Source organism: Hylobates moloch, unplaced genomic scaffold (genome assembly GCF_009828535.3).
Source record: "Hylobates moloch isolate HMO894 unplaced genomic scaffold, HMol_V3 SCAFFOLD_14, whole genome shotgun sequence".
Taxonomy (NCBI): Eukaryota; Metazoa; Chordata; class Mammalia; order Primates; family Hylobatidae; genus Hylobates; species Hylobates moloch.
In genome coordinates, this window is record NW_026652289.1 from 48,387,876 (window position 1) to 48,404,395 (window position 16,520).

Consider the following 16,520-nt stretch of genomic DNA (forward strand, 5'->3'; position numbering starts at 1 on the left):
ATGAGAAGCTGGGAAACCTTGCTGGACAGTAAAGGGAAAGCTGTCATGCGTGGCAGGCTGATAAGACCCATGATGCTCTCTGCCTCTATGGCTGGCTTCTCGGGGGAGGTGCAAGTTGCGGGAGAGGTTCAGGGTCAAGGAGAAGGAGATGGAGGCTGGGACCAGCAGGGAGATTCCTGAGGCCTGGTGCTCTCCTCCCACCCACAAAGGATAACTCTGCAGCCAACCCACTGGAATGGTGGAAACACCAGCCCCAGCACAAATGCCGTTGGTCCACAGAGCACAGCCACTCTGGTAGGGAAGGGCATATAATCTCCAGGAGAAAAGGCAGCAGTGCGTAATCAGGCAGGGCTTGTTGACTCGGGGGTAGATAGAGGTAACCAGAGAAGAATGGGTTGGGGCGGGGCAATCATAATGAAAGAAAGCGATGAAAAGGAGGGGATTTGGTTAGAGATTGTTATTTAGTGCATTCAGGAACCCTTCCCTGGAGGAGATACAGGACTTCCTTTTCCTTCTCTCCATAAATTAGGTAAATTAGTGGTGGCAGCCCACCCTGAACTGGGTTTTCACCAACGTCTCCTGCATTTGACTCCTCAGCCAGGAGCTTGTCACGAGACAACCAAGGTGCAGCAAGAAAGGTCTGGAGCAGCTCTCAGAGGAGGGTGAGCCCCACCTTGCCAGCCTACACTTCATCAAGGCCCAATGGGGTTGACGGAACACAGAGACAGTTGGCTGAGGCTGCTGACCTTGTAAGATGCTGGGCAGGCACCCTGGCCGCTGATGGGCGTTGTAAGATCATGGGCAGTACACGCGTGAGTTAGGTCCAGGGCTGCACGCCACCGCCCCGCACTTGCCCGCCAGACACCCTGGAGAACCGGTTTTCCTCCCATGCACTCACACCACCTAGAGTCTGCATTCCAGCTCTTCAGCCTGACTTCCGGGATCTCCCTCATTAGGCACCACCCACAGCCCCCTCCTCTACTCCAACCACGAGTCAGCTGCTCCCCACCCATCAGTATCACCAGGCAATAGCCATTCCTACTTATCTTCAATTCAGCACACGTGAAATTGCTCCCGTCCCTCAAAATTCCATCTGTGTCAAAGCTCTTGCAGCTGTTTCCTGGTTCTCTCCCACCTTCTCTAGTCCATGCTGACTGCCTGCTGTCACCACTTTTCCCCTTGTCCCCAACCACCTTTTCCCAGCCTTTTTCTCCAGTCTCACCCTCCAGTTTAGACTTCATGGTGTGGCCAGACTGATGTTTCTCAAAATACAAACCAGAGCCCTCCCTTAAACCCCTTCCATTGAGCCTCCAAACCCCTCAGCTGGTCACTGTGGCCACTGCTTCAATGTAGGGCTGATGCACACTTGCTTCTGATGCTATTATCCAAAGAGCTTTCCCATAGTGGCACAGACCATCTTGCTTTATAAATATTCTGCAGGCGAAAAATCTTCATATGATTCTTGAACAGAGATCTAAAGCAATTTCGCCACAGTGCTCTGTGAACCCAATCTGTGAGATAAGGTGTATGAAGAAGATGGCCTTAGGGCAACTGCTTAAAAACTGATTGTATTCATTGCCTAGTCCAGAAAATCCTCCAAGCACTTTATATTTTATGAAATAATACTGAGTTACCAGCAGAATGTCAAAATGACTGACAGCTGCCAATTACTTAGCAACAAGATTTGATAAGTAAGTGACATACACATATGTACGTACAGTTTCATTTTGAAGCCTTCATCAAGGCAGGGGGGATGATGCCATCTTGTGAACACAGAAGGACACATCTCCAAGACGATGTTTGCTGGGGCAAGGCCATCTCCTCCCCAGAGTGAGGGGACAATTTGGGGTCTGCCTGGAGGAGCTGCAGGAGTGAGCCTGTGAACCTGGTGTCTGTGACTTGCATGTGCGCCACATGCTTGCTCGGGGTTGAGTAGCGTCAATAAAGAAATTAACTCCTATGTACAGGGAAGCAGGACCGGGACTCCACAGAATTGACAGTTGGGGACACAGGTGGAGCTGTCAGCTTCAAAGACACCTCCGCTGTGCTAAGAGGACCCACAGCTTGGCTCCAAGAGCACAGCTATGGAAATCAAGGCACAGAAAGAAGAGGTTCAACCAACTGCACAACTGACTTGTGTTTCTTTTCCAACTCTGCTCCTAATGGGGACCTCCTAAGTTTAATCTGAACAGTGAGGTACCCATCTTAGTTAAAGAACATGAAAGAAGAATTTTATAAGATCTCAATAAAGAGCATCCTTAAACTGTTGACAGCAGTTGAGTCTCCTGTCTGCTATGGGAAGGGAACCTTAGACCCGGAGCAAGCAGACTGAATGAAACAGCCCCATGCTGGGAACTCCCTGATCACTGCAGACATGGTATACCTGGAGCATACTTCCAGTCTGGGAGTTACCCTGCTGGGTACTGGAGATGGGTGCTGGACAGGACAGAGAGCCCACGGAAAAGGAGGGGCAACAGAGAGTGAGCAGGTGCAAACACGATCCCTGCGTGGTTTCCTTGTACACTAAAAGGTCAGAAGAGGATGCTGAGAGTGTGTGATGGGGAGAGTTCCCTGTGAAAAAGTCCCAGGAAATACCCAGGAACCCTAGGACATGGAACACTGAAAGCCCCCAGGCAGGCCTGGCTGACAGGAGCCACAACGTAAACCTAAGTGCTTCTGCAGCCTCTCTTTGCTCATGTCAGGGTGATCAGGTGTGGGCACCTCAAGGCAGCAGGTGGGCTGACACAGGATACTATGAGAGATATGACCAAGTCTAGCTCTAGCCAGGCCACCTACACTGCCATGGTCCAAATCTGAGAAGTCAGCACTTGAAATAATACGACTGGTCACTACACCTCACTGCCAGCTTCAGAGCTACATGAAGCTCTACACACGTGGAATGTCTGTAGACAGAGAGCAGCCCTGCTACAGATGGCACCAGGACCACATTTCTCCATGATGCCTCAGCTTCCATTTCTACCTCCTGAGGTCCACACCCCCCTCCAGGCCACAGTGGTCCCAACAACAGACCTGCTGAAAATAAACATAAAGCTTCTCCCCAACCTGGAGAAGCATCACCAAGCAGCTGCCACTCTCAAAGCCATTGGGCTTGGAAACAGGCCTCACGCAGGGCAGAATTTGTGCTCATTTCCCCAGATTGCACCAGAACTGGAAGACCAGACACCAGGAGTTTTTTCCTTTTCAGAATTCACCCAGCACACAGTGATAACCTCTGCTCTTGGACAATTCACCGAACTGTGCATGGCTCAAGTTACTAAACAAACAAGGCTTTCTGCCTGCAATTCCAGTAAACGGCTTCAGCACTTCTCAAGCAAAGGAAGCATCAATCCCCTTCTCCCCCTACTAGGGATTTCTCTGTGAGATCTGACCAGTCAGGGTAGAGTCAGACCTGTAGGAGGAGACCCTTTGCATAGGCTCATACTTCAGAGGTAGCCTGGGGGAGTCATCAGACCAAGAGTGGCTGCGTGGGGGTCTACACACGAGTCCTGTTCAGCTGTCAGCAGCCTCTGGTGCAGTATTAGGCACAGGCTGGCTCTGCCCCACCTCGGTGATGCTCGGGAAGGAAGACTGTACCTTTCCAGGAACATCCTTCATGGCCAGTCGCTCCCAGGCATGCTGCAGGGCATTTTAAGAGCCATGAAGGCCAGAAGAAAGCCATTTCAGGAAACCCCGTGGAGGCTGGTCAGATACCTGCAGGGAGGGCCCACTGAGGCATATTCAGTAAGGCAGTTTTCCCAGCTTCTGAGGCTGCTCCAGGAAGGGCAGAGGGTTGTTCTCTCCTTGAGAAGGAGGTAGGCATCCTGCTCCCCAGAAGCCATCCAAGGCCCAGGTTTCTGCAAGGCAGCTACAAGATATCTGTGTGTCCAGGCTGAATGCAAGACTCAACCAAAACACAGGGAGGAGTCTGAGAAGCCCAGATCCTCCCAAGCAGGGACCCAGGCCCGGCACCTCTGACAATCCCTGTTCCCAGTGAGACACACATCTTGCATGTTTCTATAGCAACTTACGGCTTCCCAAGCACTCTCTCAGCACCGACTGCAATCGATCCTTGCAACCCCCCACCCCCACCCCCCAATCAGGAAATATCTCCTTTCCCCAGAGGTGGAAGCTGAGACTCCAGGGGTCACACTGACTTACCAGGACTGGGACCAGGCCTGCCAGTCACCTGCTGCCTCTCTCTCACCACCTCTCCCCAGCAGAGCACTAACTGGTCCTGGTTCAGAGTTAGAATGCCCGGAGAGACTGGGGAGCAAAGATATTTAAGGCTCTACTGGGGGAAGAATATGCCTAGCAGCTTCCAAAGAGACACAGCTCAGGACTACTTATGATCCCAGAACTGATTTCGTCCTCTCTCTCCAAAAAACTCTAGTGTTATCCAGGCACTATCATTTCAAATCAGGGATAATCTCTCCAGCAGAAAAACTGAAGGGGGTAGCATAGCTAAACATAGTAAGAAACGCATCAAGGTGCAGGTCCATCATGTGAGAGCCAAACATACTGCATGAAGAAATCACCCTGGCTGGGCACAGTGGCTCACACCTACAATCCCAGCACTTTGGGAGGCTGAAGCAGGCGGATCACCTGAGGTTGGCCAGCTTGGCCAACACGGTGAAACCCTGTCTCTACTAAAAATACAAAAAAGTAGCCAGGCATGGCGGTGCACACCTGTAATCCCAGCTACTCGGGAGGCTGAGGCAGGAGAATCACTTGAACCCAGGAGGCAGATATTGCAGTGAACCGAGACCACGCCATTGCACTCCAGCTTGGGCAACAAGAGCAAAACTCCGTCTCAAAAAAAAAAAAAAAAGGAAATCACCCATCCATATCAGCATGGTGTTAGAAAGCCACCCCCTCCTACGAAATCTTTCATTCCAGTGTGTGCTAACCCTAACCCTAACCCTAACCCACTGAAGCAACATGGACTTTAGTTGCTCATAAGCAACACTGTACCAAGTTCTACCCAGCTTATCTGCAACACTTGTCTGGTTCATACGAACTGAGACTGTAGAGGCAGGGAGGAGGCATGGGAAGTTTGGAAGGGCTCATCTTGGCTTTTGCTCTGCAACCTCTGAAAGGCTTGGCTGAATCTCTTCCTACTTTACAAGGACCTCACATACCCATCCAGTGTGTCCCACACACGGTAACTGATAAGATCAGGTCAGATAAAAAGGGGCACTCCTTGCTGCTGCCTGGTCGTCCTCTCTGCCTTGGAAATACTTTAGGCATCTTCTCACTTGGAAACAGAGTAACCCACTCTCTAGGCTAAGATGCTCAGACTAAGAATTCTGGAAACCCACAATCTTCTCTTCTTTCTGCCGGGAAAGATCTCTGCAGGATATGCCTACCTTGCATATTTTCCTTATCAACAGAGTTTTGGTCATGATACCTACTCACAAAGCAGGAATGATTAAAACTAAAACATCACCACAACCTGTAAAGCCGGGGGGGAAAATGCCTACAAGCTTAAATACCACACAAAACCAAAAGGGAAGTACCAAAATGGGCGTGATGAGAATCAAAAGGTCAATTCCGCAGAAACTTTCCTACACGAATATCTTTACTTTTAGATAACTTTAGAGGTTCACTGGCTAACTCTACAAAATATAAGGCATAATTGTGGACTGGTGCAATTGGGTGCTACAATCTCACCAAAGAGCAGCCAATGGGGTCACTTACAGCCATTTCTAAAAAGGTTAAAGAGAGTCCAGGAAGCCCCTTGATAAGGGATTTTGAGTCCAAGCTCTTAGGAGGCTCCAAGCACTGGAGCTGAATCCACAGCAACAGATATGAGAACTCCTTGGAAGGTCTTTAGGGTCTTTTGAGAAAGGGTGTGGAATGAGTCTGAAGGGAGCAAAAATACACAGATAATACACGGTGACAAGAATTAAAGTTTGAAGAGTGCATACTTGTTTGTCCCCAAGTTGCAAATGTAACAAAAAGACAGTTACATTAGGCATGTTTCCTCTGTTTTGTTTTAATGAAACATTACGCATACATTCACACACGTAAGGCACATGATGAGCACGGTGTATAATTTTGACTCTGTTGATGACAGCTCTGGGATGTTAGTAATGCCCCTTATGAAATAATATTTAAGATGCCTCCATGTACTGGTGGCAGCTGACCCCAGCTGCAGGTATGAGAAGGTATCCTGGGACTCCCTAGAAAATGTATCAATCTAAGGGGCCGTTGAAGTAGGAAGATGCCCCTGAACCACTCAGAGTGATGAAAAGGCTTTTGGCCTCTGCTTAAGTGTAAGGTTGCAGGACGTGCTGGGCAGGACTGGCGTCTGCCACACTAGGCACACCAGGGCCATCCATGCAGGCACAGGAACCAGGGAGAGACTGGTGCCGACCTCACTACAGGAGGGTGCGGCACCACTACCAGCTGCCTGGGAGGATCATCTTTGGAGAAACACTTTCTGGAGTGTAATCAGCATTTTTCCAAAGACACAGGGTTTATCACCACCTGCTGTTAGGAGCAGTGACTTGATAACTGGAATTCCAACAGTGAGGTCAAGCCAAGCATTCCCAGTGGAGGCTGCTTTCTTGGCTGAGCCCAGGAAGAAAGGCTGGCTCTGTGACTTCACTCCTTTTTGCCTCCTTGGCAGAAAGGCCTCCTCCTGTGAAACTGGTGCCATCCATCTCTGCCACCTTCTAGGCTCTTCATCATCATCACCACTGCCCACCCACACAGACGGCCAGCCCCCGCCCCCAGACCACCCTCAAGACAGCATCTGCAGGGGGTGATGCACACCCACCCATCTGTCTCCCCACACCTCTGCTCCCAGGACTGACCTCCGCCTCCTCTACCAGACCTCGGCCAGCCTCTCCCATGGTGGTGGCTTCTCACTATTTGACCACAACTTCCTACTTTTCTAGCCCTCTCAAACTCCCACAAAATTAGAACTATTCTTTGACCGCATTGCTACTTCCCGTCGCCGGCCTCCTCCATTCTCTTCTCACTCCTCCGGACTCCCGGCCTCCCTTCACTCCCTCTGCCGTTGGACCCACAGCTTGGCCTCTTCAACCACCCTCTCATTGAGACCTTAACCACCTCGACTCCTGTCCTTCCATGGCACCTGCCCTAATCCTCAACCCTGAGTCTGAGAAAAGCCTCCATTCCCTATATCCACCCCGCTGGGTATTGCTCGAGGTAAACTGCATTTATACACATTGATGCCACCTCACATTGGTGGTCTACAATCTCAAATGGGGTCTAAAGTTTTTATATCTCTGTCTTCGGTTAGCCTCCTTCCAGTGAATTCAACCCAGGGCCACCCTAAACTTCGCTCTCAGGCACAATAGCAAACCTCTTCCCACCTGCGGCACACAGCCCCATTTCCTACCTAATCAAGACAATGGAAGCCACGAGAATTAACCCCTCCACTTCTGATGCACCCACAGCCTCGCACTTGGCCTCACCTGCAGCTCCTTCCTTCTGCCTTGGAGCATGAGTACTCCCTTCTGTGGGGTAGGGCTCTCTCCTCATCCTCTGGACCCATCTCTCCCCAGCCTCACTCCTGAGTCTTCCAAATCTCTGGCTATCCCCATTATTTCTCCTCCTCACATGGATGTACTCACAGTCTTCCCATCCTTAAAAAGTACCCCTCCTGGAGCCCCTTCCTTTTTGATCTACAACCAAACTGCTCAAAGAGTTGTTCTCACGCCTCTTCATGTCTTCATCTCCCAATCGGTCCTCAGCCCACTGCAGTCTGGCTTCTGTCCCCCAGGTCCCCGTGACTTTGTGTGAGGGGAAGGAAACTTTGAATGTAGGCAGAGCCATGTTCTGCATATCACAGCGCCCAGAACGGCATGAATCCCATGTGTGAGAAAGAGCTGAGGCCTTGGGATGTGGTGAAGCAGGCCTGAGCACATTTCTGGCACTGGCAGGCGGGATCCTGGAATGCCTATGCACATACGGGCGTGCGCATGTGTGTGCTTGTGTGTGTGCACCTGAGGTCACACAGCAGTGGCAGCTTCACATCTACTACTTTGTTGCATCTAAGGCCTGCTGTGATGGGCCTGGCTGTGCTAAAGTAGGAACCACACCAAATTCCTATAATTGAGCTGCTTTGTGACCATGACCTTACTTCCCAAATCAAAAATTGAGACATGAGGTCTCATGATAGGCAGGACATTTAAACTGGGAAGCCCCCTTGCGAAAAGCTGGAAAAACTGATGGCACACACACATCAAGAGACAGAAACCATGGCACAGCACCCTGCCTAGATTCTGAGTCAGCAAACTACAGTGGGTGCTGGTTCACAAGGCAGCCTCTATCTCTTCCAGGGCCTCACATGAAGGGGCTTCTGTTGCCTGATTGTAAGAAGAGAAAAAGCCAGCAGGAGAGGCACTGGGGTGTTCCATGCCAATTGGAAGCAGATTCTCCACTCCTCCCCTGGACAGCAGCCACAGTCACTGCAAAGTAGAGGGATGAGGGCGGACTCAGTCGTCTCTCCCAGTGCTGAGCAGCTCAGATGCATCCATGGGCCCATTCACTGAGGGCCCAGCAGCTAAGCCTAGGTGACCTCTAGGCCTCTGCGGTCCTACAAACTCATTCCTATTAGTAACAGCGTATGCTGGAAACACATCCTATCTTCCTTACTTTTCACAGGGGAAACGATATGGTTCATAGACACCTGGGTTTGAATCTTGACTGTATAAAAACGGACTCACAGACAGGGTCATAAGATAGTTACCCAGAGTGTAGAGTTTCTGTTTCTTAATGACGGGGCCGAATACAATGAGCTGTTTGTACCCCTGCACTATTATTTCATCACTGACACTGATCTTTCCAATGTCAAACAAACGTCACTCCTCATCTCTCTTCCTCTTTATGTTTTGAGGCCCCAGAAATCATCATTTCCTCAGGTTAGCATGCTATGGAATGTTATCTCAAGGGGAATTTTGACACGGAGTAATCAAAGTCATTGTTCCTTCATAGAGGGAGGCTGTGTACAGTGAGAGCAAACTGGGGCAGGGAGATATGTGCCCTTGTTTCCATTTCAGCAAGAAAGCACACCCTGCTATTAAAATGTATCCCAAGAAATGGGTGGATGTCCAAGCTGCCATTCTGTCTGCACCGAGGGAAAACAATACATGCTTTTGTTATTGAAACTCATGTCCTGTTTTGATTAGAAACTCCAAGGTCGTTAGTGACCAAAATGTTCTCCACCTCCTCTCTACTGTTTCAACCAAAGCAGAAGCTGAAAGATGGAAGGAAAAGATTTTGGGGACGAAAGTGTATGGCGTGATGAGAGTTTACTATGGACTTGGAGACTCTGGGAATCCCTGGGAAGTAACGAGATGCATGTCCCTGTTGGACTGGTGGAAAAGTGTGTGGAACTCACAATCGCAATGCAGTTTGTAAAAGGAATCATCACCAAAAATAGCCACCATGAGGGGAGAAAACTAGGGTAACTTCAGAGGGCCCAGGACTCAATATGCACGTGGTTCCTCCAAAAACAACTGAGGCCATCAGCCCAAACTATGGATCATGGATACAGAAGAAAAGCAACCGTCACCCGTGGCAAGTTTTCAAGTCCATCAGTGACCAAGAATTAGGAAGGCTTGGAGGCTTGGCTAGTGGAGAGGAACGTCAAGGCAGGCCCTTCCTTAGGTAAGTGGGTACAGATGTGAATTTTGCTAAGAATGATGGAATGATTTGTGCCTTCCTGTCAACACAAGCTTCCTACCATATCTTAAACAAAATGGAAAAAAAAAAAAAAAAGAGTCATGGGGTTGGGCCTGCCTTATCCTTCATGTATGTAATGTATATAACCCATGGACATTCATGATCCAGCAAACCTTCCATGAGGTGGTCTTCACTCAGGATGGCCCCACAGAGCCCAGATAAAGATGCTGTCACGTGGCCAGTGGGCAATACAGTTCTTAGGAACTGAAAACCCAGTTTTCTATCCTGTATCCAGAATACAGCTGCCCTGGTTTCTCATATCTCTTCTTATTTTCCATGGTAGCAATAAAAGACTTATCTTGACATTTTTTTTCTAAACTTGAACTCTAGGGCTTTTCAGCAAGAATGAATTCCTCTGTTTGCTTTATAAGCACTGAATATTAATTTTAATAGATTCCTTTTTAAAAGACATAGGAATTTTTAAAAATACTTTTAAAAATACTTTTTAAAAAGCCCTATTGTCTTTTTAAAAGGAATCCTTAAAATTGACATTCATTGCTTATAAAGCAAACAGAGTTAATAACTTGTTATTTACCTTTTGATCATCTCTGCTGGGATGTGTGTGGCAGGGTTGCTAACAGCTAGCTGCCACTGGGCCAAATACTGCCACAGAGTGAGGGACCAGGAAAATGGTCAAACTGCAAGCAATGGCTTTTTCAATGACAAAAGACGTTACATTCTTGTATCTTTCTAAGGTGAATGCTGGCTATTGGCTTCTTTAAGTCTAAGGAAAATAAAATAAACTTACCTAGAAAATTTACTGGGGCCTTCACCATCTTCATCATCGAAGTCCATTCTGAAAAGTCAAGATACAAGTGAGCACTGATTATTAGGAGAACATTTTAACTGGTAACAGGAGCTTCTGGAACAAAAGGAGCTTTATTCACTAGGACTGCTATCCATTGATCCCAACCTTTGGCAGTGCTACAAGCAATATCTCTACACAGTCATCAAACGGGTTCAAGACAAGAAGAGGCAAAATGAAAGGTCTTCAGTCTAAGCACCACTAATTCTATGGCTGGGAATATTTAAGTATCAACTTGTCCCCTCCAGAACTCTATATGCCATTCCCTTCTTAGAACTCTTAGCAGCCAATGGATTGCTCTGGCTATGATGGAGAGGTATCTCTTCCTTGTCTCTCACCATCTTTGGGAATACCTGCACCCCTCTGCATCATCTATTCCACATTAAGACTTTTTTCTTACTTTATCTCATGGTATATTAAGAGCCTAAAAAGGCTCACAGGATTTTGAAAACAGAAGTTTTCAGGGTGAAGGGATCACAAGGGAAAGAGAACATACTACTGGTTGTACTGCTTAAAAATGTGGCTGGTCTTGATGAGTCAAAGTGAAAAGGACATTCAAGGCCTTGCCCTATTAAATCCAGGACCAAAAAACATGGCTGCTGAGGGGAAAATGGCTTTTTGGGACCCAAGCTACTCAAGTCGGCTGTGCTTGTGGAAACTCCCCACGTAATTATTCAGATTCACCCTTTACTGGGCCTCTCAGTGTAAACATAAGACAAAAAGACTTGATAGATATTTGTTGAACTAATATCTCAAACTCTTCTCAAAAAATCATGCCTCTGTAATGGTAATTCACATGATTCCTGAACATGTTAGGGCAGAGGGGGTACTTAATTGGTGTCAAGTGTACCCAGAGTCCTTGGGGAAACAAAATGAAAAATGATACAGATGTCTGAGCTCTCCTGGACACCCAGGGTGAGTGGAGCTCCTTGGAGAGAATGTCTCAGAGCCCCTGCATTCCCCATCTTGTTCTTTGTAGTCCTGGTAGACTGGATGAGGCACAGTTCCCATGGAATTCAAGCAGAAGGAAGGCCAGCCTGCCTGGCAGCCTGGACTGAGAAATTCCTTGCCTGAACAGCTCAGTATCAGAATGGAGTGTATATTAAATGACCACTGCTACAGATTCTAGAGGTGCTAGCCTCCCAGTAAGGGTGACCCATACCCTCAGGCGCTAAGGGCAGGGCTTCAGTGGCTAATGAGTGACTTGGAGAAGGCGAAGGACACCCAGGTTACCAGGAAATGGCAGATTACACAGGGCGAGCCATCCTTGCACGGGCACACCCAAGAAGCTCCCAACAAGACAAATCCTATCTCTACGGGTTTGGGGCAACCTGAGGGACCCAGGGACTGGAAATAGGTAAGGCAAAGAAGTATTTTCTTCTTAAAATTAGTATCTTTTGTTTTTGTTTTGTTTTATGTACAGCGTAGCCAGAGTCCTAATCTTGGCCTTATTTTGTTTGGAATGACCTGACAAGATCCCCTGCTAACTTGGAATCTCTGATTCTCGGACACAAGGGTTATACTAACAGTACAAGAACAAAAGGAGTTACATAATTGGAAAAGATGACAGTAATGATAACAGAAATACCTACGCACAAAAAGAAGAGGAGATGGGGTAGAACACTGATAAGAAAAAAGAAAGTACAGTTAAAGGGCCTTGCAGACACCACTAAGAAAGACAGACACACACCTCTGCAAGGTAGTTTGGGAAACCAGGCACCAGGCAGCAGCTTTAGAATTGCCGATGCTGTGGACAAGTGGGAGCTGAATGCAAGACTTTCTAAATGAATCAAAGCTGTCAATATTCTGCATAATTACTAAGCCATCACCCCACCTTTCCCAGAAAATTACATCGGGAAGATAACCACCAAAAATGCTGTAACCAAATTCACCCGGTGTTCTGCCGAACCGCAGAACCACGCTGCCACCTAGTGTTCACTATGGGGAAGAGCGATTTTGCCATCCACATGAAGGTTATTTAACACCCCGTGCGTGCTGTCAAAAACATTTCAGCGTTAAGAAAAAGAAATAGCAGTTTCAACATTCCAAAGAACTCATGCAAGCATTTAACAAAACCACAAGTGGGTGTGAGACATACAGTTATCTTTAAAATTCCTTTTAGCTCAAGTTGGTATGAGTGTGATTGTCAGTACTCCTGCAAAATGCAATTTATAAGCCAGCCCTCTGTCCTCAGCCTTCATGATCTTTGGGGTGTTTAGGGCGACCAACCATTCTGATTTTCTCCATATAGGAGTGGAGATACCTGGGATCTAGGACTTCAGTGCTAAAACTGGGAAAGTCCTGGACACACCGGGATGATTGGTCACCTTTGTTTTTGCAAAGAGTTCTGTTCTTTACCCAGCCCTTTGTGGGATCAGATAGATAAGGAAGTGAGCCCCATGGTAAACAACCCCACGTTGGCCAGGTCAGCTGTGGCTCAATCAAGCAGAGGGTATGAGAAAGAGACGGCCTTGCTCCAGACCCAGAGTCTTCTGAAGTCCGCTGGGAACTTGGGAACCAGCATTTGTCTGGGAAAATTAGGGACCCAGATCCTGTGCCTCACACCTGTGCATGTGTACAGCCATCAGCGCTAGGAATTCGGAGGCAAACCAGGGGATAATTCAGGACACACATGTTTAAATACTCAGGATGACTCAATCCACCCGAAAACAGTCTCACTGGCTCATCAGCAACATGGAAAACAATGCAACCCTGGAGGACACAAAGGATCTTTTAGAGCCACATCTGCCAAGATGCTGTTGCTTTGGACCGCTATCACCATCTCGGATTCTCTACTTCACATAGGACTACCATAAGCTATGCCTATTTCTTTTCTATAAGTCTAAGTAAATCATCCTTTGTTTTATATCTTGTATGTGTCTCTATTATACAGCAGCATCTGGATAATAAAGGAGAGAAATCAAAATATGACTTCTACATCCTATTGTACTCACTTTAATTCAGCACAGTGAATGGATGATAGAAGAGTCTTCAAAAAGGGGTTGAAAGTTCATTTTACTGTACTTGTCTGTCGATGACCCTGAACACCTGCCTCGATAGAAAGCCATGATAAGCATTTCTGAATTTGCAATTAGTTAGGAGTGAGTGAAGTGAAGCTCCCTGATGGTGACTGTAATCATAATAATGCTTCATCAAATACGAGCCACTAAACAGAAGTCACTTATGCTCTAGTGAGATAAAAGGGCTGGTCCCACAGTGACAGTAAAGGAGTGATCCTGGGCCAACCCAAAGCTTCTGCAACAAGTGAAGTGTCAAGGGCTGCTGGAAAGTGCTCTTTCTTCGGGGCCCGGACTGGCCAGCCCAGACTGCAGCAATGCCAGCACATAAAAGTTCACCAAGATAAACAGCTGCTGACATAAATATACCTGCAATTTGACCACATTCCAGCAGCTCCCAGGGTTACCTTAGAGGGAGATGGCTATAAGTAACTTGAAAATAGTCTATTGGCTATAAGTAACTTGAAAATAGTTTTTCCTCAGTGATGCTATTTTAGAAGCCCAGCATCAGACTCCAAGTGGAAAGGGACTGATACATCCCTGCCCTCAGCCTCCACCCTCCATCCCCATCAAAAGCTAGCTTTGAGATGGGCACAAACCCTAACTAGCCACCGCTGCTCCCCCTAACTGAATTTGCCCCAGTGAAGCCCCCTACCCCTCACCACCCTGTCACTGAGATCAGGGAGGTTACTACAAACATGCATTCCAGGTGACTTGCTTCAGCTCATTTCTCCCATGCATGTGGAATCACTTTTGAAAGAATCTGGGACTTCGGAACCTTCACCTTGAGTTTCAAATGCTGGGAGGGCAGGCAGTTTGCTAAGACGCTTACTGATGAAGGCTGTCGGGGAAATGGCAAGAAAGTTAAACCGTGAAGATCCACAGTGCTAGGCCCGGCAGGAGGCCTGGAGGATCCCAACTGCGAGACGTTGGTTCTACTTGGCTTTGGAACACTAGGGTGGGAAGCGGGTTATCTTGGAAATTTGGGATACTTCCCTCAATCAGAGCAATCAGGTCAGAGTGGGAAGACCTAGGCAAGGAATGGGGGTGTGGGAAGGTCCTTGCCAATGCCACTGCCCCCTTCCACCACCCCCATTCCTCTTCTCTCTTCTTTCCCCTCTCTCTCTGAGTCTCTCCACCATGTCCCACATTCTCGGAGGGAAGAGGGAGGTGGAAGAACACCATGCCGTCAGTAGGGAGGGCAGTGGGAAATGCGTGCCATGGCACAGGAGCAGGGGCCTGCCATGGGGTTACCTGCATTTCGATGAGAGTGAGTGACTTCCATCAGGGTCTCCTTTGTACTTAGTTAAGTGTTTGGGCTATGGTCGAAGGAGCTATTATCATGAGCTTCTAGAACAGCGGTGGCCTCAGTCATAGAATTTCAGCAAAACATGTAAAAATGTCAGATGCAAGAATTACTATGGAAATGGCCCTGTAAAAACGGAGGTTTCTTTGCTTAGACACAGGATACATCCCTAAGCCACTGAGGCTTGGCAACTGGAATCATAGTTTGTTTGCCCCCTCCCTCCGGCAGGGAAAAGGAAGTAGGAGTGAGGATGGTGGAGGACAAGCACCCTAGAGAGGTCAAGCTCATTGATTTGCCTTCCACAGGTCCTGCCCTTGCCCCTGGGTGATTTGTCAGCAATTGCTGCTCATCCTCCTTCCTCTCTCATTGCTTTTCTTGATGTTTCATTCCCTTGGCTTTAAGTGGAACTCAATGCTAGGCTCTGTCTCCCCCTGCTCAGGATCCACATCTGCCTCCAGTGCCATGTTGTGTGTGTGACCCGGGAAGGAAAGCACAGTGGTGCAGGACTTCTTCAGAAATGGGACTGAAGCTAGATGCAGTGGCTCATGCCTGTCATCCCAACACTTTGGGAGGCCAAGGTGTGAGGATTGCTTGAGGCCAGGAATTCAAGACCACCCTGGGCCACAGAGCGACCTTGTCTCTAAAAATAAAATAAAAAGAAATGGGACTGGGTCCCCAGTCAAATCATCAGCTCAGGGAGCAACCACAAATCAGGGTGTGGACACCAGGCTGGGGTCAGAAACATGGAGGCCAAGGACGGAAGTAGCCTCAGCTCACGGCAGCCCAGGCCCTGCGGGAGGGGAAGAGGAAACTCCTGGCAGAGGCTCAGAGGTGACTTCCCAGCACGGAGACGGTTTCTGGTCCTGTAAGTACTAGGCTGGGCCTGAGCATCTCTGCCTGGACTTGGTCCTGACTCAGCCCACCTCCCTCCTCAGAGCCCTGTGCTGGCCTCTTCTGGAAAAGGACTTGGGCAAGCAATGGGGCTCTGTCCTCAGGGAATGTGAGTTAGAGTGCACACACACGTAAAATAATTTTAAAATGCCTGGAATTGTAAAAAAATCAATTAAGTTGACACCGCTTGTTTTCTTTTAGCAACTGCTGAGTTTAGCACCTAGTTAGCAAGAATGGCTGGTTGAAATCGGATGGCTGGGTTTGCAGGAAGCCCCAGAGGTGAGCCACATCATTTATTACAGAGTTGATCTGCAGAGCTTTGCCCCGGGCACCAACACTGCTCATTATAGCTCTGCTGGTTCCCCTGTAAAGATGGTGGCAGCTGCAGATAGAGAACTGGCTGCATCAGCACCCAGCGAGTGCAAGTGAGCGTGCTGAATACAGGGAAAGCTGGCATAACCACTGAGCTCTGTTGCTGGGCTTTTTAACCCTCTCCCTCATCATAAAAATCTCAGGCCCTCCTTTAGAGACTATACAACACACATAACAGTCTTTTTTCCAACCTAAAATTACAAGGCTGAATATGCTTTTGCATTCTAGCCACACTCCATCCCAGATCCTGATACTTCCCATTGCCTTCACCTATGCTCCCTTTAAGAATCATATTGGACCACCTAAAAACGGGCCCACCCTGCAGGCCTTGGGCTGTGAGAAGTGGGTTCTGCTGTAACCAGCCAGTTGCATTCCCAAGGAGCCGTGTGTTATCAGAAATTGCTTTAAAAGT

At 48.1% G+C, this 16,520-nt stretch overlaps 1 protein-coding gene across 7 annotated transcripts in view; it reads right to left on the reverse strand.

Annotated features, from left to right (window-relative positions):
- ARNT2 (aryl hydrocarbon receptor nuclear translocator 2) overlaps positions 1 to 16,520 on the reverse strand; it is a 195,797-nt gene that overhangs the window by 131,540 nt on the left and 47,737 nt on the right. For all 7 annotated transcript variants that reach the window (XM_032176094.2, XM_032176093.2, XM_058427831.1 and 4 more), the window contains exon 3: positions 10,466 to 10,513. In XM_032176094.2, coding sequence (XP_032031985.1) covers positions 10,466 to 10,513 — 48 coding nt within the window. The remainder of the gene's footprint in view (positions 1 to 10,465; positions 10,514 to 16,520) is intronic.